The following is a 21118-nucleotide window of genomic DNA, read 5'->3' as shown; positions in this document are numbered from 1 at the left end:
AGAGCGAGTACCAGCTGGTGGTGAACGCAGTGCGCAAGCTGCAGGAGAGCGGCTTCTACTGGAGCGCGGTGACGGGCGGCGAGGCGAACCTGCTGCTCAGCGCCGAGCCCGCTGGCACCTTCCTCATCCGCGACAGCTCGGACCAGCGCCACTTCTTCACGCTCAGCGTCAAGACCCAGTCGGGGACCAAGAACCTGCGCATCCAGTGCGAGGGGGGCAGCTTCTCGCTGCAGAGCGACCCCCGGAGCACGCAGCCTGTGCCGCGCTTCGACTGCGTGCTCAAGCTGGTGCATCACTACATGCCGCCCCCCAGCGCGCCCTCCTTCCCGTCGCCACCGAGTGAACCCTCCTCGCCCTCCGCCGAGGTGCCAGAACAGACGCCCGCCCAGCCGCTGCCGGGGACGCCCCCCAGGAGAGCCTATTACATCTACTCGGGGGGCGAGAAGATCCCTCTGGTGTTGAGCAGGCCCCTCTCCTCCAACGTGGCCACTCTCCAGCATCTCTGTCGGAAGACCGTCAACGGCCACCTGGACTCCTATGAGAAAGTCACCCAGCTGCCTGGGCCCATTCGGGAGTTTCTGGACCAGTACGATGCCCCACTTTAAAGAGCAAAGGGCAGGGGTCAGGGCGAGGGGCCTGGGTCCCCTCTCCTTCGTGACACATGGCACAAGCACAAGAATCCAGCGGGAGAGTCCTGCAGTTCTGGGTGAGCCAGGGGGTGGACAGGCCCCTCCCTCTGACCCTCCCCTCTGCAGAAGGGGGCAGGCCAGACCTGGAATGTGTTTGAGGGAAGGGGGAGTGCCACCTGAGCGCCCCTCCCCCACTCCGGCTGCTCCGGAGGAGCCAGATGGCCCAGTGGGGCGACTGCAATGGAATCTCCTCTCCGCTTCCTCGACTCCCCCTGCACCTCCAGACAGGGGACACTGCTGAACTAGTGAGAAGTGCCGGGGAATCTGCAAACTTTCCAACGGAACTTGTTTGCTCTTTGATTTGGTTTTAAACGTGGCTCTAACCCTGAGCAAGTCTCTGGCCTGGGAAAGGGTGGACAAGAGAGAGGGTGCCTCAGGGGCCCCCCCGGGCTGCAGGCTGCCCAAGGACATGGCAACTCCCACTGCCCAGCGCAGGTGAGGAGGGTGGCCGCGTGCTCCTCCCCGGGCTCTGGAGAGAAGGCCAAGGGGTGACCTGAAGAGGACCATTCTACTCCTCCTCCTTGGGACAACCACCAGGAAATGTAGGTCCTAGTCCGTGGAGAGCTGAGGGCCCTTCCCCCGTTTTAAGGGGGAAGTGGCATTTGGAGGCGGGTGGACAGGCCGGTCAGTTCTTTCCCCACCCATGCTATACCTTCCAGCACCTGGGGGTGGGTGTGGCTGGAGGAGATGAGCCATCTTTGACCCCAGACCCTGGCCAGAGAAGATGGGGGATTCTACTTTGTGCCTCCTGACTATGTCTGGCTAGGAGATTTGCCTTAAATGCTCCCTGTCCCATGGAGAGGGACTGGCACACAAGAAGCCACACACTCAGCCAATCCATGCAGAGGCCAAGGGATTCTCAAAGGGCAGGCAGCTGGCCACTGACCTTGGGGGGGGGGCAGGCAGCAGAGATGGTATTGGCCAGCCACAGGTGCCTCATGGTGTCTGGGCTCTGGCTAGAGCAGAGCCAGCGGGTCCCACGGGCCCCAACCCCAGGCCCTGCACAGCCCCCCCTCCTCACCTGGGGTGGGGGGACACAGGCAAGGAGTCACCAAGAGACCAGGGCCCCTGCCACCCCAGCTGCTCCCTCTCTGCAATAGCACTGATCAGTGAAAACTTACAGGAATGTAGCAGCGATGGAATTACCTGGAACTGTTCTTTTGGGGGAAAAACTAATCACAAAGTTTTCTGTGTCAGGTATTGGTCTGGATGGGGCAGCTGTGTGTTGGGGTTTTTGTTTTTTTTCTGTTATTTTTTGTTTCTGTTTTGTTTTTCAATAATGTTTACAATCTGCCTCAATCACTCTGTCTTTTATAAAGATTCCACCTCCAGCCCTCTCCCCTCCCCCAACCCAGGCCTTCAAGGCTGTTAGGAGATGCTTGAAGAACTCAACAAAATACCAATCCAAGTCAAACTTTGCACATATTTATATTTATATTCAAAAAAGAAACATTTCAGTAATTTATAATAAAGAGCACTATTTTTTAATGAAAAACATGACTTGAGCCTTTTTCCCCTGCCCCTTCTCTGCCTTGCTTTCTCTTTCACCCACACCCACACACCCTGCACCCGAGGGGAGGTGGGAGGGAGCCGCAGAGGGTGGCGCCGGCTCTGCCCCCTTGCTGCCCTGGCGTCCTCAAACCCTTCTTCACGTCACTTACAAGCTCCGGCAGCCACCTAGACTGTACCGAGGGTAATTCCTGCTAGTCTGATTCAGATCTGACCAGAATATGCAAAGCAAGTTCGAAGGAAGCGCTTCAAAGGGCTTGCAGGGACTAAGCTGAGCTGTGGCCAAAGCTTTTAGAGGCTCCAAGCTATTAGAAGCGCTTGGCTCCTTGGCAGGGAGGTGTTCCGAGAAAGCCCAGACTACAGGGTCCCGGCGGTGGCCCGTGACCTCAGCATAGCCCGGTTCACGGAGGTGGGGGGGGGAGGGGTGGTCCTGATGAGGCTCCCCTCCCACTTCCCAGGAGCCCCCGCCTGAGCAGTGGTTGGGGCCACGGGCCTCCCAAGAAGAGCACCCGTCTATTTATCTATTTTAGTCACTCTCACTCCACCCCGCCCCCGCATTTGGAGGCTCCCTGGGTTAACCTTCCCAGCTGCCCCCACAAGGCAGATGTTATCACCCCCATATTCTCAGACACAACTGTGTGCTCCATAGGAGCAGGAAATTGGACTGGTCACTTCTGATGCCTAGAATGGTGCTCAGTAAATATTTGTGGACTCAGTGGGGGCAGCCACTCAGGTTCACAGAGGTTAAGCAACCTGCCCAAGGACACACCACTTGGGATGCGGGAAAGACACAGGATTGACCCCAGGAGTGTTTATTCCCAAAGCCCATGGACTCTCCCTCTCTGAACACTAAGTGTGTACCCGGGGTTGCCCACAGGTGGGAACCCCTGCAAAGCCAAGAGGTTAGTACCGTCTTTCCCCCAGTGCTGTGGGTTTCAGCGTTAGGGTTCTGACAAAAAAAAAAAAAAGAAAAGAAAAAAAACCTTCTCTGTGACATTTTCTGTCCATGTTTCCTCCTCCCCCAACCCTGAGACCTGACGGCTTGGAAAGATGAGTGTTACCCCCATCCCTGCGCTTCAGATGCCAGGCCCCCCAAAGAGCTGCTCCGGGAATCAGTGTCCAAAAGGCAACTGAGCGAGTAAATAAACAAAGTCATTTTTCTTTCCCATTTCCTGATCTTTTGAGGAAAATAACCTAAAGTGACGAGAAAGGGCCAGGCCAGGGGTGAAACTGTTGAGAGAGACAGAGCATGCAGGAACCACGCTAGACGGACCGCCACCTCTAGAGCTGGGAACGCAGACCCAGATGAGGTCGCCTTCCCAGAGCACAAGGTCAGGTGAGGAAACCCAGTGGGACCTGGCTCCCCAGTGCCTTCCAGAAGGATGAGAGTCTGGGAACCTTCTGGCAGACTCTTCCCTACCCGATGGCCTGCCAGTCAGCCACCATCTGCCTTCTAAGGTGATTGGCATCTGGAGCACACCGAGTCCCCGCGCAGCCCAGAAGGCAGCTGTTTAGCCAGTGTCCAGTGTTCACAGGGCGCTAACAAAAGGGCTTGGCCTTCGCCCGCCCCACAGGAAGCTGGCCTCCCAGACCCCTGGTTGACTGCAGAGGCAGGATGGCGCCTCTTTTCCCTGGATGCCCAGTCCAGCCTTCTTTCCCTACCTTTCTCTGTCTCTCTCCATTTGCAGACCACAGACTGGACCAACCCTCTGGTTTAGCAGACAAGGAGACTGAGTCCCAGAAAAGGAAAGCAGTTTGCTCAGGTTCACACAGCGAGCGAGTGGCAACGCCAGGGCAAGGACCCCTTCCTAGCTCCTCTGCTCGCCAGGGCTCCTTCCTGTTTTCCCTCCTCCTCCCACCTTCCCGTTGCAGAAATCTTTCTGTACTTCCCAATTCTTTTAGGGGCATACACCCCTCCTCCGAAGGACTTAATGGAGGCCCCTCTGTTCTGGCCACCAGAGGAGGGGTGCACTTGATTCCAAGAGTTGCTAGAAACGTCCAGCAGCACCCGGGGTACAATTCCCTGTGGCTTCCGCAGGCACTCAGTAGCGTTAAAAGAGCACAGCTAGGGGGCCCTGGCCAACGGAAAGCGGGGAGATCGCTGCTCCCAGGGCCTGCTCCGGGCGCCGAAAGAACCCACCCACTCACCCACCCAAGAGCCCCTATCTCCTCTCCAGTGCTGTTTTGGGGCAGGCCTGACGAGTTCGAGACGTGAACGGAGAATCTAAAGCCTGCTCTGGGGCGAGGGCGGGAAGGAGGCCACAGACAGGGGAGCTGGAGATGGAAAATAAGCCCTCACGTCGTGTCCTAGACTAAGGAGTAAGGGTGTTCGGGAGGGGGCACCCTTCTGTCTCTGGCCGTGGTACCAGTCAGAGGGAAGGCCAGAGACAGACAGCCACAGAGGGAGTCTAAGCAGAGACAGAAGTCTGCGGGGCGGGGGACAACGTGCACAGGGGCGGACGGAGAAGACCGAGGCCGACGGTGGGAAGAGCTGGGTCCCGGGCGCACCTTCCGCGCCCGCGCGGCCCGCCCCCTCCCGTTCGGGCGCCGCCGGGCGGGCGGGCGCGTTGCTCCGAGGCCGCACACGGCCAGGAGGAGTCACTTCCCGACACCGCGGGAGCCCTGGCAGAGCTATGCGAAGAATGTCCGCGTGGAGCCCGGGCGGTGGCACTCCGCGGGCCCGCGCCGCCGCCGCCGCCGCCGCCCAACGGAGCATGCGCGTCGGGTAGGCCACGCCCCGTCCCGCCCCCGCTCCTCCCCAGGCCGCCCGCAAGCGCGGTCGCCACGGCAACGGGATTACAGGCGCAGAGTGCTGTTTATTCTCAGCCGAGTGCCAGGAAATTCGGCCGGGAGGCTGCCAGGCGCACCTCCCTGGGGTGGGGGGCGGGAGAGGGAAGAGAGAGGGTGGACCAGCGCGCCCGGGGCTCCTAGGGGGGAGGGAGTCCTTCGTCACTGGGGGGCCACTGACCCCCTCCAAGGGGAGGCTGCTCAGAAAGTACCGACCCCTTCCAGGGCAGGAGTGGCTCAAGTTTTCTTGTCCCAGAGGAGCCTACATCGTCCTCCAGGCCAGCAGAGTCCTCCCTACCCCCACCCCTCCACCCTCCACATACTCTCTGTCCAGTGATCCTGTCCTTGGAGTCCTGCAGCCCCCTGCCTTTCAGTCCCTCATTCACTCATTTGTTTGTTCACTCAGCAAATATCTATTGAACACATCCCGTGTGCCCGGGGATTGAGTGTGGAACAAGACGAGGCCCTGCTCGCCCTGCTCTCCTGAGATTTAGTGGGAGTGACAGACAACAAAGTACTAGTAAATATATAAATAAATAGGGACTGCTATTTGTGCCGCAAAGATGCATCTTCGAGTCTTATTTTCAGTACATCGCACGTCCACGATTTTGTCTCAGGCAGGGTGATGGGCTTGTCCCGGTTTGCCCAATACTGTCCCAATTTGGACCTGCAGGTCCATCACATCAGGACAGTGGATCATCCTAACCTCAGGCCAGAACACGTCCATTTCAGAGATGGAGGGAATGAGGCCTGAAATACAAGGCGGTTCTTCCAGGGTCGTGGGGCTAGTTACAGAGAGGGAGCTGGAGGCCCTGAGAATCTGGGGCCCTTTGGACTGTGAACTTCCTTCGTGGCCGGGAACCGCCTCTCCCCAAGGCTACTGCAAGTGCAGAACCACCTGGCAGCCCCCCAGGGAGCGGCTCAAATGCTGATGCCTGGATTCCAACCTCAGCCCTTCTGAATCAAATCTGGAGTCCCTGAATCTCAATACCTAATAGCTCCCCAGGGTATTGACTGAGACCACTGCTGCCTTTGGGGAGACGAGCCTGGGTTTCCCTCTCTTCTTGGGACAGTGAATTTCCTCCTTAAACCTTGACTAAGCCAAGCTGGGAAATCAGCAGGGAGGGGAGGCCAGGTTCGCCACCCGCGCTGGGACAAGCATGGACAAGTGCAGGCCTTCCCTCTCCCGGGGACGGGGGTGGGGGATGGGGGGGGGCGCCCAGGGAGGAGGTCGGTGCTCCTTCCCCACTCCAGAGCTGAGCCCTCCCAGCTGTGCTGTGCTGGGAACAGGCCAGGCATTTGTGAAATCCTTGGGTGAGCCTGACCCACTGTCATGAGGACTGCCTGTGGAAGCTGGTGCGGGGAGGGGGTGGGGGGCTGTTCCCAGAAGTGGTGAGAACTCTGGACTTCCCACTGCTGTGCGCTCTGATTGCAGCAGGGCCTTAAGCAACAGCAGTGGCCTGGAAGGCTGAGTCTTTGCAGAGAGAATTGGAGCCCCCTCCGTTCTGAAAAGAAGCCAGGGCTTCGAATGCAGTCGTCATGAACGCCGTGACTGCCACAGTTCACAGGATCATCAGGCCCAGCTTTAAAAATAGGCTGAAAACCTAGACTTAAAAAAAGAGACACCAGAAAGCAAGTTCGTTATTTACATTACACAAGAAAACGTATTTCCTTTCCTTCATCTCCTTTCCCCCCAATCTCAAATCTTCTTTTCATACAGAAGACATTATTTAGGATCTATGATGTACAGGATATTGAAGCCATAGACATGAAATAGTAGGACCTGGTCCTCCGGGAGGCCGCCGTGTTGCACAACTACAGGGGGCGCTGTTCAGAGCGTGATCTTTGTGGACGGTGTGCCATGAAGTTGCGCGATGGGGAGCTGCAGTGTTTCTGAACTTGAGGGTGCATTAGCAGCACCTGACGCTTGCCCTAACTGTGCCCCAGGGGATACCAGCATAGGTAGAAACCCTGTTTTGGGCACGGTGACCAGTGCTGGAGGTCAATGCCAACCAGGAAACATTCAGACTTCAAGAGGCTTACAATCTAAAAGGGGAACCAGACGTGAAAACCAAGAAGTATCCTAAAAAGGAATGGGCATAAAAATAAAAAAGCATACAGGGTAGAGCTCAGGGCCCCCAGGAGGAAATGACCTAGAGTGGCTTCCCAGAAGAGGTGACTCTCTCAAACTAAGGTGAAACAGCAGGTGTTCCCTTGGCAGGCATGGGACAACGGGGCATTTTAATGACGAGAAACAGGGAAGTGGCCCGGAAAAGGGAAAAAACTTTGGGGAACTTCAAGAGATTTGGTATGTCCCCACTGGGCACATCCATGCCATACTCATCTTCTAAAAATACTGTTTTTGTCATGTCACACGCACAGCTCATCTTTCTGGGACCCACGCTGGGCTCCCTAGGCTCTTGCCTCTAAGCAGGTCCAATCCCCTTCAGCTCCCACTAGAATGGACAGCTAGCTCATCTTCGGCTCCTCACCCACTCCACCTCACCCTGGGCGACATACTTCTGCCCCCCAGGATGGGCTCCTCACCTTTTGTACATTCTTCACAAAACTCAGCAGAGTGGGTGGTGCTTGGAGGACGGTCCCCCACCCACTTGACCGTGGCCGTGTCCAAGAACTGTCTTTAAATAACGGGGTTTCGGAAGTCATTAAAATATCATGGAAATCATTCACAACTTTTTACTTCCAGAAGCAAGCAGGCATCTTTTATGTTTAGTCTCTTCTGTTTACATAAATAGCACTTTTGGTTTTTCGAAATGCGCCCTACTGTGTTGTTATCTGAGCCCCTCCTCCCCGTGTGCCTTAGATGTAAGTGAATGAAAGGAAGCGGACTGCATTTTCTAGCCTAGCAAATTAAGGTGTAGAGGGGATTTAGATCTGTCTCAAGTCACACAGATAATTAGCGGTAGAGACAGAATTAGAACACCGATCAGCAGACTTCGAATCCAGCACCATGGCCGCTACTGCTTGTTCCTGTGTATTAGGGCCCCACTGCCCAGGACCTCTACTTAGCAGCTACTGTGAAGGCTCCCCAAAGTAGCCGAATGGTGGCTGAGTCCACACCTGCCTCTCGTCAGAAACCAGCTCAGCCCTGGGTGACGTCCATTCATCCAGACCTTGGGAGGCTGCAGAGAACACAGCATCATCCCCAGAGGGTGGAAGCCTCAGACGTTCAGGGCTGGGGGTCCCAATGGACATTCCAGGAAGACCTCTGGCCAACCCAGTGTGCAGGGTTTTGCCTGAAACCTCACGAAAGTGGAGGATACAGTGCCTGGTACTGAGGAGGCGTTCGATAAATCATTGTTGAAGGGATGAGTTTTTTCATTTGAAGAGTTCACCGTCCTGTTTGGATGAAATCAAGAGACAGTAACACCACGTGACCAAGTGATAGTAAGTAGCAGAGAACCCCAATATTGGTCTAAATGAGCTTTTCTGGAAGCCAAGGATGGATGGAATGACCTCTCTGTCCCTTTCTGTTATAGAAGTCTACAAAAACGAGGCTGGAGGGAGAGGAGCTAGTGCCGGGAAGGAGGCAGGCTGGCTTCCAAGCGTGGGCCTCCAGCTTTGCAGTGTCCCTTGGCACCTGGTAAAAGTAAGCGAGGGGTCTGCCAGGAAGGCCACCCAGAAGATGTTCAGAGCCCAGCTGGCATTGCCCAGTGGGGGGTGGGCGTGGGGACAGTCCTCGGCTATAGAATACTGCCCTACACACTGGGGCTTCCCCATGGGACTCCTCAGACCGTCACTTTGGGGTCTGACTGTGAACTCAGCTAGGACCCTGACCGGGCTCGGGCCAGAGCCCTGGCATGGAGGGGAAGAGCCCAGGAGAGCGGCCGGGCCCTCCTGCAGGCACACGGCCAGGCCTCTCCAGTCTAAAGAGAGAGCTGAGAAGGTCAGCCAAGGGCCCCAGCTGCGGCAAGAGGCCTTGTGCCCACACCAGGATGAGGGCTGAGCTGGTCGGTCCTGGGTGGGGGAGGAGAGGACCCTCAACCCAGGCAGAGAATGCCAGGGCCTTGGGGCCATCATGCTGGACTCTGTGGCTGGTAGGACAGACATCTGGAGAGGAGCCAATGAAAAGGGCCAGATGCCTGGTAGAGGCTGCAGGCCCACAACAGAAAGATGGAGAAATGGCCAGAGACGACGAGGGGACTTGCCGGACCTGCATAGGGCGGACACGTTGCCACTCGCCCGTGCCCTTCAGCACATTCTGAGCTCCGTCTGTAAATGCGACAGACGGTGCCACTCTTCTGATGTACACTGTGAGTGATCTGTCCGTGGGGTGATGCATGATGGTGAATCACCCCGGTCTAGGTCGCCACATGAGCAACAGCTAACCGGAGGGATGACTGGCCGGGATTCAGGGTGGAGGTGATGGCAGGGGTCCGAGCTCTCGTCTGGGAGGGGAACACGGGCCTGGACTAGGATCTAAAGGTGCTCATGGCCTTGAAGGCAGGATTCAAGCAAGTAAACCAGCCTGCCAAGGAGGTGGGGGGAACTCTGCTCCCTGGTCTCACGGGCCCTCTTTGCTGGTTTCTGGAGAGTTCTATGGAAAACAAATAAGGACTCCATGAGAACGCTGTCGTTATTGGTCTTCCCCTGGCCTGTGGAGTAAGAATAAGACAGGTTCGCCATCCCGCAGCCGCCTTCTGGAGGAAAAGAGACCTCAGCCAGCGTGTTCCATTTATTTCACACTTTTATGGTTGTGCTTCCGACGTGCCAAGGACTATTCCGAGCACTTGAAACATTTGAACTCATTCCCTTCTCCAGCAACCCATGAGTGCGGTCTTATCATCGTCCCGATTTTTTTAATGGGGGGCACTGTGGACCAGAGATGCAATAAGGTGACTTGCCCAAGGTCACGCAACTCACCAGAAACAGATGGAGCATCCAAACCCAGGCAGCAGGCTGCAGCATCTTTGCCCGTGGCCAGCATCTGCCAACCCTACCGAGGAGCTCCGACTGGTGGAGGGCAGAGTGCCAGCCGTGGGGCAGGAGAGCCGGGCACGTGTCCCAGATCGGTGCTTTCCAATGAATGACCTGGGGCAGGTACCTAACGGCCTCGCCTTCGTTCCCCATCTGTACCTGGGGATCTCAACGAAACCTGCTTCATGGGTTGTCGTGAGGTTGAGACAAGGCTACGTCTCAAGATTATTGTTGTTAGAAGGGTCTCCCCGGGACTAGCAAGATTCAAACACCTCCCACTCCCCTGACATCCAGCCCCACACACTGCTGCTAGCCGCAACGTGGCAACTGGCAAGACTCGGCCACGAGTTCCATGGCTTCCTGTCCCGGGTGAGAGGAAGCATTCCTTCCTGTCTCTTCCTTGGCCTCGTCCAAGCCTTCGCTTTATGTGCCTGCTGCGTTTCCTTCTTGTTTTCCTCAGCTGCCCTCTGTTTGACATTTGGTGGCCGTGTGAGTGTCCTAGGACTGCCATCTGAAGGACCGCACGATGGGTGGTCTAAAACGACAGAAACTGATTTTCTCACAGTTCTGGAGGCCGGAAAGTCCAAAATCAAGGTGTCGGCAGGGTCATGCTCCCTCCCTGCTTCTTCCCAGCTTTTGGGGGTCGCCGGCGATCCTCAGTGTCCCTTGGCTTCAAGACACATCACTGCAATCTCCGCCTCCGTCTGCATGTAGCTGTCTTCCCTGTGCGTCTGAGTCCAGATTTCTCTCTTCTTGTAAAGACACCAGTCATTGGATTAAGGCCCAACCTCAGCCATGTGACCTCATCTTCTCTAATCACATCTACAAAGACGCCGTTTACAAATAAGGTCACACGTTGCGGTTCCATGTGGACGTGAATTTGGGGGGACACTATCCAACCCAGTACTGCTGGCTGGTCCTGTGGGATCTCAAATAAAGAACACTTCTTCTTCCCATATCTTCCACACAGAGCCTGAGGAATGTGTTCCTCTTTGCTCTTGGGCAAAGGGACAAGTGGAATGTCCCTTAATGCTTCGTTAAAGACACCCTGAGCAAAGGACAGGCTGAAAAGGCGCCCATGGGTGGAGCCCAGCGGATGGCCTAGCCAAGTGCAGGGCTGAGAGGCAGGCTGCACGTCCAAATGCAGTGCCCCTTGGGGAGAGAGCATATGCCTGTAGCCTGCTGGCGTGGCCTGGTCCTCCACAGATGTGGCCTCATTTAGCTGTAAGGATGCTTCCTGCATTTCTCTGGTGAAAAGCAGCAGCCTTAGCGACCTCAGATGACTCTTCACACGGGAAAGAGCATCCTCTGGAAAGCTTATTCTGCGCGGCCACAGGCAAGAGAGAGGGAGGTAGAGCCATGAGGGTGGGCGTGGGAAATCTGGTGAGTGCCACAGATCCTTGGCAATGTCACCTAGAGAAAAGTCCAGGGATGCCCGACAGCCAGCCTTTCGCAAAGCCCTGGGTGTCTGATGGTGCAGTGGACATGCGCACACGGCGGCCTTTATCTCTCAGCTGTTCCTGTGCAATCCAGACCCTGGGGCTGGGGAGAGCTGGGAAATGAAGTCAAGGGATGTTCTCACAGCATTTTTCGGGGCTACGTCCTCATCATCGTCAGAGAAGAGGCCGAGGGAGAAAGCCTGCAGGTGGCCTTTAGCTCAGGTCCTCGCCTCTTCACCCAGGGCCTGCAGCCCCTTTGCTGCCCACCTTGCCTCTCGCCTGTAGCCAGGGACTCGGGACAAAACCTCTGGCCCGAAAGGCTCTCTGGGGTACCCAGGTCCGACCTCCAGAGCCCAAGAAAAGAGAGAGAGAAGATGCCAAAAAGGCTTGGGGTTTTGCTCTTACCTGAACCACAGGAAGGGGACCGCCCTGCCCCAGCAAATGCCTGCAGCTGCACTTCCAAGACCAGGAAGTCAGCTGAGTACCGAGCAAGCAGCTGCTGAGGGGGGAGGGGCTCAGGCACCTGGGCTGTCAGCTGGGCCTCCGGTCAGGTCCGCTGCTCTTCCAGGCCACATTCAGGAGGCCAGAGGGCCATTAGGAGACCTCCTCACAGTTAGGAGACCCGGGTAGGTCTCTAAATCTGCTCCCTGTCTGTACAATGGGCATGTAACTGTCCCACGTCCTAGAGTTGTGACTTCAGTGAGCAAACATCCACATAGTAAGCACTCCGTCAGCACCGGCTGCTCCGATGCCCCTTGGACAGATTTTATTCTCGCAAGTGACCTGGCATTTGAGCAGTGGCCTGACCTGCCTAGGGGAGAGAGCTGAAATCCAGCCACCACCAGGCAGCCCCACCTGGTCTACTGGGAAGGCAGGGAGGCCCTGCCTCCACTTCTCACACCCATCAGCGGGCTCTCGGTTACACCAGGGCCCCTCTCTGGCTGGCCTGTCCAACCACAGGACAATCAGGCTTTCAGCCAGGCAGTTACAGTAAGCCAGGCCCGCCCTTCCTCACATGGGGTACCATGGTTCCCAGTCCAGTCTGCACCTTGGTTCCCATAGAGGAGAAGGGGGATCAGAGCCCCCTCCCAGCCTGGCGTCCTGGCCAGCTCTCAACCCCACCCTCAGGGCATGCTGGTCTTCCCAGCGATTTCTCCCACTGCCTGGTCCTGGCAGCTACCCCGCAGAGCTGCAAAGGGCCGCTGAAGCAGCGACTAACGTTCAGGAGAGGCTGACTCACTCCAGCCAGGCTGGACCCTCCACTAATATTCTTGGACCTCCGCCCAGGATTCCTGCAGGTTCCGACAGCAAGTTGGACCATCCTCTGTGTGAGGCGGGTTCCAAGGTAACCCTGTGGGGAGCGGGAGGGGCCCCGGCAAGGGTGTTGCCGAAGGGCAGCTCCAGGTCCAGACACAGGGGAGCACATAAGGCCTTACTGACCCCATGGAGGAAGGGGTGGGGAGAGGGGAGAAGGGGATCCCATTTATAGAGCATAGACCATATGACGTAATTATTCTATTTTAATTGTAACAACCCTGCATGGTAGATGTGACTAATCACTGGTTAATAGGTGGGGAACCTGAGGCTGGGAGGTTAGCGTGTGGGGCGAAGGGCGGCGCAGGGTGGCGGCTGCACCGGCAGAGTGTGGGGTCAGGCACCTTTCAGACTAGCTCAGCCTCAGCGTCCACGGAGGGTACAGCGGGGAGCCTGTGCGGACGCACGCAGCGTACCCCAGGACCACCTGGCTCCAGGGCGGCGACACTAATTTCCACAGGCCGGGAGGGAGCGGGCTGTGGTGCGGGCCGGGGTCGCGGTGGGGGTCCGTGGGGGCCGCCCCCCGCGGGAGTCTCTGGACGCCTCCCTCGCGCGGGGGGCGCCGCGCGCGGCCTGCGCAACCGGAGCGCCTGGATCCCCCCCGGCCCATCTGTGTCCATAGCAACCGCTCCTCTCCCGGCGACGTGAGGAGGGGAAGGGAACACACACGCACCCGCCCCACCGCGCCGCCAGCTGCGAATTCCTCAGCCCTTCCATCAGCAGGGCCGCCCCCGGCGGGGTTCCTCGCAGGCCGTGAGGTCAGTGCCCCGCCCGACGCCTCGGGCTGGCCCCGCGCCCGGGATCCCGGCCCCCCGGCCCCGCGGTGCGCCTGCGCCAGGTCCCCGAGCCCGAGTCCCCGAGCCCGGGTCCCCCCGCTTGCGCTCCGACCCTCCACCCTACGCCCTGCCCTCTCCCCGGCTCCAGGGCCTGAGTCACAGCCTGCGCCCCTCCCCGGTCCCCGGTCCCCGGTCCCCGCACCCCATCCCGGCCGCGCGCCTGGGTCCCCGCTCCCCGGTGCATCCCGGAGCCGGGGCGGCCCCTCGCGCCCGCCGCCCGCGGGCCTCGGGACCGAGCCCTATTTCGGGCGCTGGCGCTGAGGGCCAGGGCCGCCCTGCCCGGAAGGGAGGCTATTCTGGGCCGGGCCGCCAGAGCAGCTGCGGCCCCCGGGCTTCCCGTCAGGGTGCGCGGCCGGGACAGAGGGCACTCTAGGGCAGGGCTCCCGCCCCACCTTCCTCCCAGGCCGTGCCCAGTGCTCTCCCCTTTTAGGCCAGACCCGGGTCCATCCCTAGGCTGGGAACGTTCTCCGGTGCCAGGTTACTGACAGTGTCCAGAGCCTGTGGCCACGGAGCTCCTCCGTCCAGTGCCCACAATTCAGGGGCTGGCACTCGAGCCTCTTCGCCCTCTGCTCCCGCCTCGCTGTCTGGGGCGGCTTTCTCAGCACCCCATGCTTGTCTGGGCATAGCCTTTGTCCCCACTTGTCCCATTCGCCTGGCCTTCTTGACTGTAACCCCTCTCCCATGTGTCCACACGGCTCAATGATGAGTCCCTGTCATCCGGCATCTGGTGAGTGCCCCCCAAGTGGTCATTAAATGAAAGTTGTTAACTGTCACATTTGACATCACACTTAGGACGCCAAACTCCAGCCTCTCGGGACTTTTTTATGCCCTCTCCAGCAAACTTTTCTGACGGTAATGGGTTCCAGCTGCCCCTGGATCTCGTCCCCTACCAGAGGGAGTGACCGCTTCCATGGGTGGCCTCCGCTTGATGGACAAGCTTTGGCTGTCTGCACATGCCACCTTGGTCTCCTTGAGCTTCCTCTGTGACCTCAGCACCGATTGCTGGACGCCTCAGGGACCTATTCTCCCACCTGTGAACCAGGATAAGAATTATTTGCGGTCTGCCCCACATTCTCTTGTATCAGAAGACAAAACACATGCGTCGCCATCGGAATGCAACCTCTACGGCTACCTAACCCAAACCTCCCCCTCCAGGGCAACAGGTTTCCTAGGAGAGTGTCCGTGACCGCTGAGGGAAGGGAAGAGGCGGAAACTCCGCTGGCCCTTGCCCGCTCTCTGCGAGGCGTTTTGAACACAGCTGGTCATTTACCCAACACTTCTCGAGCTTTCGTCACTGGGAAGCACTCGAATCTTGTTGAAACGCAGACAGCTTCGTCAGGCCTCCGCTGGGGCCTGAGATGCTGCTTTTCTCACCAGCCTGGGGCCTCCATCCTGCCAGCACGCCAGGGCGGGGTGGGGGGGTGGGGGGGGGGGGGGGGGGGTGGTGGTGTAGGAGGCAGGAGGGAGGGGCCATAGCACAGTCCACCTGGCGTCCAGGTGAAGAACCTGAGATGGAAAGAGAGAGTGAGTGGCTGGCTTAATGTGGTGAGGCTGGCGCCCAGGCCTGGGACTTCTGCCACCCCTGAATCCTAGCTCCTGGGGTCTCCGGGTGCTCCGGCCTGGACCCCCAGACTTCTCCCCCCACAGTGCACGTCCCCTGGCTTCCCTTCTTTTTCATTCAAATTATCGCATATCTGTGAGTTGTGAAACGTGTGTACTAAATGTATACTTATCTTCAATTAAAGTGAATAAAAATTAAGTTATATATGAATAAAAATTGAGACATCCTTATTCCGAGCCTCTCTCAGTTCACTTTCAAAATATATGCGTGTATATATATATATATATGTGTGTGTGTGTGTATATATATATATATATATATATATATATATGCTCTACAATTCACTGCCGATTCCTTAACTGATGCCACATTGTTTTGTTTACACCTCGGGTTGGCCAGAGTTGACACTGTAGGAAATGGGTAAAAGGCCAGGCCAAAAACCACCGAACCTGGGACCCTGGGACGGAAAGCCGGTGAGACCGAGCGAGCCAGTGAGCGAGAGAAGTGTGGTTCACACGCAGGCCCAGGAAGAGTGAGTGAGGAAAGCACTTTCTCCCCAGGGCCCTTTCCTTCCGACTCAGCACCAGATGGAACAGGTGCGGGGAAATCCAGCTGTGCCAACGCCCTGGTTCATGAATAAGTAACAGCCACCAACGCTTTGACCCACTTGTCGATAGATAGCTTGCTTCCTGACAGAGACGCTAGAGCCTTCGCAGCCTCTGTGAGTGAGAGGGTAATCAATTGACGATTAATTAGAAGTAAAAGTTGCAGGGAATCCATACTTGTTCCGTCCAAACTCGGCGGCCGGGGCGGTGTTTCTCGGCTGTATGTCCGTGTCGGAGGCCAGAGCTGCCGCTGAAATGAACAGTGTCCCGGCGTCCTGGAAGGATAGGATCTGCCCAACCTTGGGGGCTTACAGCCCAGGGGACAGTGGCACCAGAAGGCTTGGGCACTCGGCAGGCTGGGTTGGACTCACCGAAGGCCCCTGTTACGGTCTGTTAAGTGAGGGCTCTGGCGAGGACAGCGTGAGATACTTGGATTTGGGGTCTGAGACATAGCAGGCGCTCATGGGAGGCTGTTCCCTTCCTCTAACTCTCGCCGGCTCATCAGCCCCACTGGGCGCCCCAAGAGTCCTCAATTCTGGGGCTGAAGAGAGCCTTATACATCTAGTTTCCTTTAAAGACGGATATTTTCTCAGACTAGGGTCATTGGGGAGAAGTCACAGGTCTCATTTCTGAGAGGGAAGAAAGGGGGGACCCACGTGGGGTGTGGGGTGGGGCAGAGTGAGAAAGGGAGGGAAAAGGGGGAGGGAGAACTGGGAAATGTCGCTACTCTCACTTCTGCTTTGCGGCTTATAGACACCGAGCTGGCCACGGCTGGCTCCCCTCACAACTTCCTCCAAAGGGCCCACTGGCCATTTGCATATGTCTCATTGAAATTCCAGACCAGAGCACCATCCCCTCTTCCCCATGCCCCCTGCACGGCAGCTGGAGCATCACTGGGGAACCAAAGGGTGGGAACAAGTGGCCGTGGGACAGTGCTGACTGCCCCAAACCTTCCCCTGGCCGATCCACCCTTATTCAAGAGACGGCCATTTTCCTAGAATGTTGCAACAGGGGTGTTAGGGTTTTTCCAGAGATTTCCACTCTCGGCGACCTAAGCCTGAGCCCCTCAAGTGAAACTCGAGGTGACTCCCACTGGCCAGGGCCGGGCATTGCCCTCTGACCTTGGTGTCCCCTCCGTTTTATTCTTTCTCAAGGGGCAGAGATCAGTCCCCTGAGAAAGGACTCGCTGTATGTCCAGCTGTGCACGTGACAGGCTCTTAGCCCGTGTTTTTTTTGTTGTTGTTGTTAATATGTATTCGTTTAATGGATGGGATGGCTGGGAGTCACTTCTTCCCAATGAAGAAACAGGAAGACACACAGTTTTAAAGTTCTTAAAAAAAAATCTCTCTCCAGTTTCACCCGCTCCGTCTTAACGTGCCTTTATCTCAGATTGGAAATTCTCCATTTTAAAACCCTAAACTCTTAGCCGTTAGAGTCCGAGCTCTTCGAGTCTCGTTCACCTTTTCTCTCCCCTGGTTCACAGTCAAGTAGTAGATGCTCTGTAGACTCCGTGGACTGCATCACTTAGCACGTCAACCTCTTACGGTGCCAGGCAGAGCATCATCGATGAATCTTGGGCTGAGTTTAGGGATCGCATAGGTGGTGGGGATGGTGGCCGTGATCTTTATTCCAGGGAAGAGTCTGATGTTTGAACCCCAGGAAAGGGATTTCACTGTGGCCTCACTTTTCACGCAGGGTGATTCCCTGTGTGTTTATCACAGCTAGGGAAAGAGATATCGGGAATTATCAGATGGGCACCCTAGACTTTAGGGGATATTTTTTCAAAAAGTTCAGGGAACTCTGGCCAAAAAAAAAAAAAAAACAACAACAACAAACGTATAGGTTCTAAGTGTGAGAATGGGTCAAGGAAAATGATAAGCCGAGGGTGGGGGAACCCACAGTTTGGACAATCCAATTGCAAAAGATCTCTATAAGAACCTTGGTGGTGGGGGTCGGGGGGGAGGTACTAAATAAAGTACCAGGAACTTTTAGGAGCTGAGGTCACGTTTCAAAAAGATGAGGGGAGAAGAGGGAGGAAGGAAGGAAGGGAAGAAGGCAGGAGCGGACGAGAAGACCGAATTCTGTCAAAATACAGAAAAGAGAATGAATACTGACTTTATTGAGCACCTACTGCGTACTGGTCTGCCCCAAAGTCTGTCCATTTCTCCAAGGCCCTGTGGGGCAGAGGCCTTGGCACCCTTCTGGGAGACAATGAGACTGGGTGGGAGGCTCTGAGTCAACTCAAGTGTCAGCCCAGGGCAACGCCATCCTGGGACAGGAGGAAGTGTGCACCCTTGGCTTGGTGTCATCTTTCTGTCATCCCCAAGATTGAGAGAGGGACAGGAAGACGGGCAAACCAGGCTCCCGTGGGGCAGAAACCAGGCTTGAGAAACTGGAAACCAGCGAGTATGATATTAATCACCAGCAGAACTCTGGAATGAATCATTAAACAAATTCATTTATTCATGCCCTTAGTCAACAAATATTTATGGAGCGTTTCTAAGAGCAAGCTACTGTGTTAGCCATAAGGGCGACATCTTAAATTGGGGTGGACAGTTCCCTAAAAGATCTTAGCAGTTACAAGCAGGAAGATGATAGGATATAATTATTGTTACGGAAAATATGTCTATCAGAGAAGCACAGATCAAACCCTTTGGGGATCTGAGGGACATTCAGAAAGTTCACAGGCTATAATTTGTGAACGTATTTTGAAGAAGGAGCCAGGCATGTCATAATAGGTATATATAACGATGTTTAAAAAGGCAAAAACTTGGAATCCGATAATACAGGATCTGTTGAATAGGATTTGTCCTTATAATGAAAGTAGCTTATGTAGCCATACATTTACTCCTATGTGAAGATATTCACAAAATATCGGTGAGTGAAAAAAGCAGATAATGAAAGAGTATTCTGGTCTGATTGCATTTTTGATGAGTTTTGGGGCATGTGTACTTCTATTTTTTCTTTTTTACATCTTTTTTTTTTTAATGCCTACAGCACCTGGTCTTCCTAAGTGGTCTCCCATCCAAGTACTAACCAGGCCAGACCCTGCTTAGCTTCCGAGATCAGAGGGGATCCGGCGTGTTCAGGGTAGCATGGCCATAGGGGTGTATGTACTTCTAGATGTTTTTAGAAACTGGTAGAAATATATACCAAAATGTATGAGGTGCTTATCTATGCATAGGGGGATTTAGAAAGTTTTAAAATTCTTTTTCATTGATCCATATTGTCGAGTTTTAATAAAATGAATACAGACTATCTGGAGGATAAAAAAAATTTAAACTTATTATTATTAGCAATTCAGGCCAGAATGAGTCCTTTCTTCTTTGCCAGTATTGTTGATCATAGACATACTTAGGATACAGAATAATTTGATTCTATCGAAACATTCGACTTGCTGTGATGAGCTTACGGAAGACAGGTGAAAAGAAGCCTATGACCTACAACAATTAGGTTGTAGCAGGTAAAAAAAAAAAAACAAAAAAAAAAAAACCAAAGAAACCAAAGAGCTTTTGACTAGTAAGCAAAGCCCAGCAGGAGGCAAGTCTCTGGAGATGTACCACAAGGCTCTGGCCCAGACAAAGTCCTGTTCAACATTTTCATCAATGACTTGCGTGGAAACCATGAAGGCACGTGACCAGATCTCCAGATACAACAAAACAGGAGGGCGGTGCGGGTGAATCCAACTCATCTGGATTCAAAACCGATGCCGGGCTGGAACAACAGGTCGAAAGACACAGATGAAATTGAATAGGATCAAATATAGAATCCTGAATCAGATGCCCCAGGCACTCCAGGACTGGGGGCCTGGGAAGGAAGGCATGGAGGTGTCAGATGAGCGCAGGTGAGTTAATGCTTGGATTCCGTGGGACACCAGAACGCCACCGTGTCCCTGGTCCTCAGAGAGACGTGTCAGTAGACTGGAGGTAGACAGTTAAGGTCTGAAACTCACATTCCACGAGGGGCGGGACTTTCCCTGAGAGGAGAAAGGGCGTGATGAGCTTCACCAGCTAGTTGACAGTCACCGAGGGATGTCTTCCCCCAGATCAAAGGACCGGGGACGTTGCCAGGAGGCTGACATCAACTCAATACAATGGAAAAGGAAAACAGCGTTCATCTGAGTCAGATCCTCACAGCGCCATCTCGCCATCTCGTCCAAGAGCCCACCCGCTGTCCACGCAGCAGTGCGGGTCTGTGGGCGGCCCTGAGCCATCTTCGCTTCAGCAGAGGTCAGCTGACCACGAGAGAGGCTGGACCAGACGACCCCAGGGTCCCCTTCCAACCCAGTGGAAGCACCTCCTCCGGGCCTGTGTTTGTACCAAGGAAGTAGAAAGTGACCATTTAGAAGCTGAGACAGACGACGAGGCTCTTGTGCAGGAGTGGCTCTGGGCAAGCCGGCCCTGGCGGACTGGCTGTGGCAGGAATGACGGCAGTCTGATGACAACATCAAGTGGGAACAAGGTCCAGGGAAGGAGGGAAAGCGGGCACCGGAAGGGACATCGAGAGGGAAAAGGAAGAACAAAGAGAAACGCTTGGGAGAGGGAAAGTCGGGAGCAGATCGGGGAGTCAGAGGCCAGGAGGGCAAAGCGGAGGCCAGAGAGAGACCACGTGGCTCTCAGTGCGGAGCCCTGGACGTGGCAGCCGGCGCCAGGTGGCCTGGGCAGAGCGGGGTCTGCCCGCCTTCTCAGACAAGGGGACAAGATCTCAGGCAGGAGACTGCCGGGTGTGGGGTGGGGGCGGGCGGGGCTTGCTGCAGAGGGCCGGTGCCGTGCTCAGAGCCACCTTGGACGGGACACTCGGTCTGCCCGCAAAGTCACGCCTGAGCACCTCCGTGTGTCAGGGACTGCCGGGTGCCAGGAGGCTTCAGAATATGAGGAAGCCATCCTCCCAGTCAACCCTTCTGGATTCGCCATGGAGCTGGGGAGACAAAGGGTAGACACGCAAAAAATAGGGGAGCATGCACAGCCCGTCACAAGGTGGGATAAGGGCGGTGGACCCTCGAATCAGATTTCAAATCCAGATTCGGTGCTGTGTGGCCTCAGGCAGGTTCCTCAACCTCTCTGAGCCTCGATTTTCCTCTTATGAGGATGAATGGACACAATGGATGTACAAACACTGCCCCCGCCCATAAATGTGAACATGCCTTAACTTTGAAGTGAGCGACTCCAGCCCTTAGCCAGAGGGGAAGCTGGAGAGGTCAGGGCGTCCTGGCAGGAGAATGGTGGGCCGTGAAGCAACGTTTGTTCACTTACTCGGTGCTGGTGTCCAACCCTCCGATGAGAGAGAAGGCAAGTTCCCAGCACCGATCATCAAGGCAGGAAAAAAATGCCGTGGAGCTTCAGCCTAAACCTGCTGGACCCCCAGGAACAAAGCCTCCGGGCCATCTGCTGAGTGCTAACAAGGCCCCCAGCGAAGGCACAGCTCGGGACAGCCAGCCGAG

General features: G+C 55.8%; 1 protein-coding gene, 1 long non-coding RNA gene and 1 pseudogene across 3 annotated transcripts in view; 2 read left to right on the top strand and 1 right to left on the bottom strand.

The window, feature by feature from the left end:
• Window positions 1-2184, top strand: part of SOCS3 (suppressor of cytokine signaling 3) — a 6531-nt gene extending 4347 nt beyond the window's left edge. Inside the window, exon 3 of the mRNA XM_011362086.2 lies at window positions 3-2184. Coding sequence (XP_011360388.1) covers window positions 3-605 — 603 coding nt within the window. The 3' untranslated portion in view covers window positions 606-2184. The remainder of the gene's footprint in view (window positions 1-2) is intronic.
• A 9492-nt stretch (window positions 2185-11676) lies between these two features.
• On the top strand, window positions 11677-15288 carry LOC111741060. Of its 2 annotated transcripts, none has more exons than XR_002780862.1 (3): window positions 11677-12707; window positions 13299-13434; window positions 14305-15288. It is a non-coding gene; the product is annotated as an uncharacterized LOC111741060 (long non-coding RNA). The 2 variants fall into 2 exon arrangements; XR_002780861.1 differs by having other exon boundaries at window positions 11688-12707; window positions 14350-15288.
• Window positions 15289-18666: 3378 nt separating this feature from the next.
• On the bottom strand, window positions 18667-18785 carry LOC111741087 (annotated as a pseudogene).
• Window positions 18786-21118: the final 2333 nt, after the last annotated feature.

Source organism: Pteropus vampyrus, unplaced genomic scaffold, assembly GCF_000151845.1.
Source record: "Pteropus vampyrus isolate Shadow unplaced genomic scaffold, Pvam_2.0 Scaffold72, whole genome shotgun sequence".
Classification (NCBI taxonomy): Eukaryota; Metazoa; Chordata; class Mammalia; order Chiroptera; family Pteropodidae; genus Pteropus; species Pteropus vampyrus.
The sequence above is the reverse complement of the archived record's forward strand: the minus strand, read 5'-3'. Positions and strand labels throughout refer to the sequence as shown.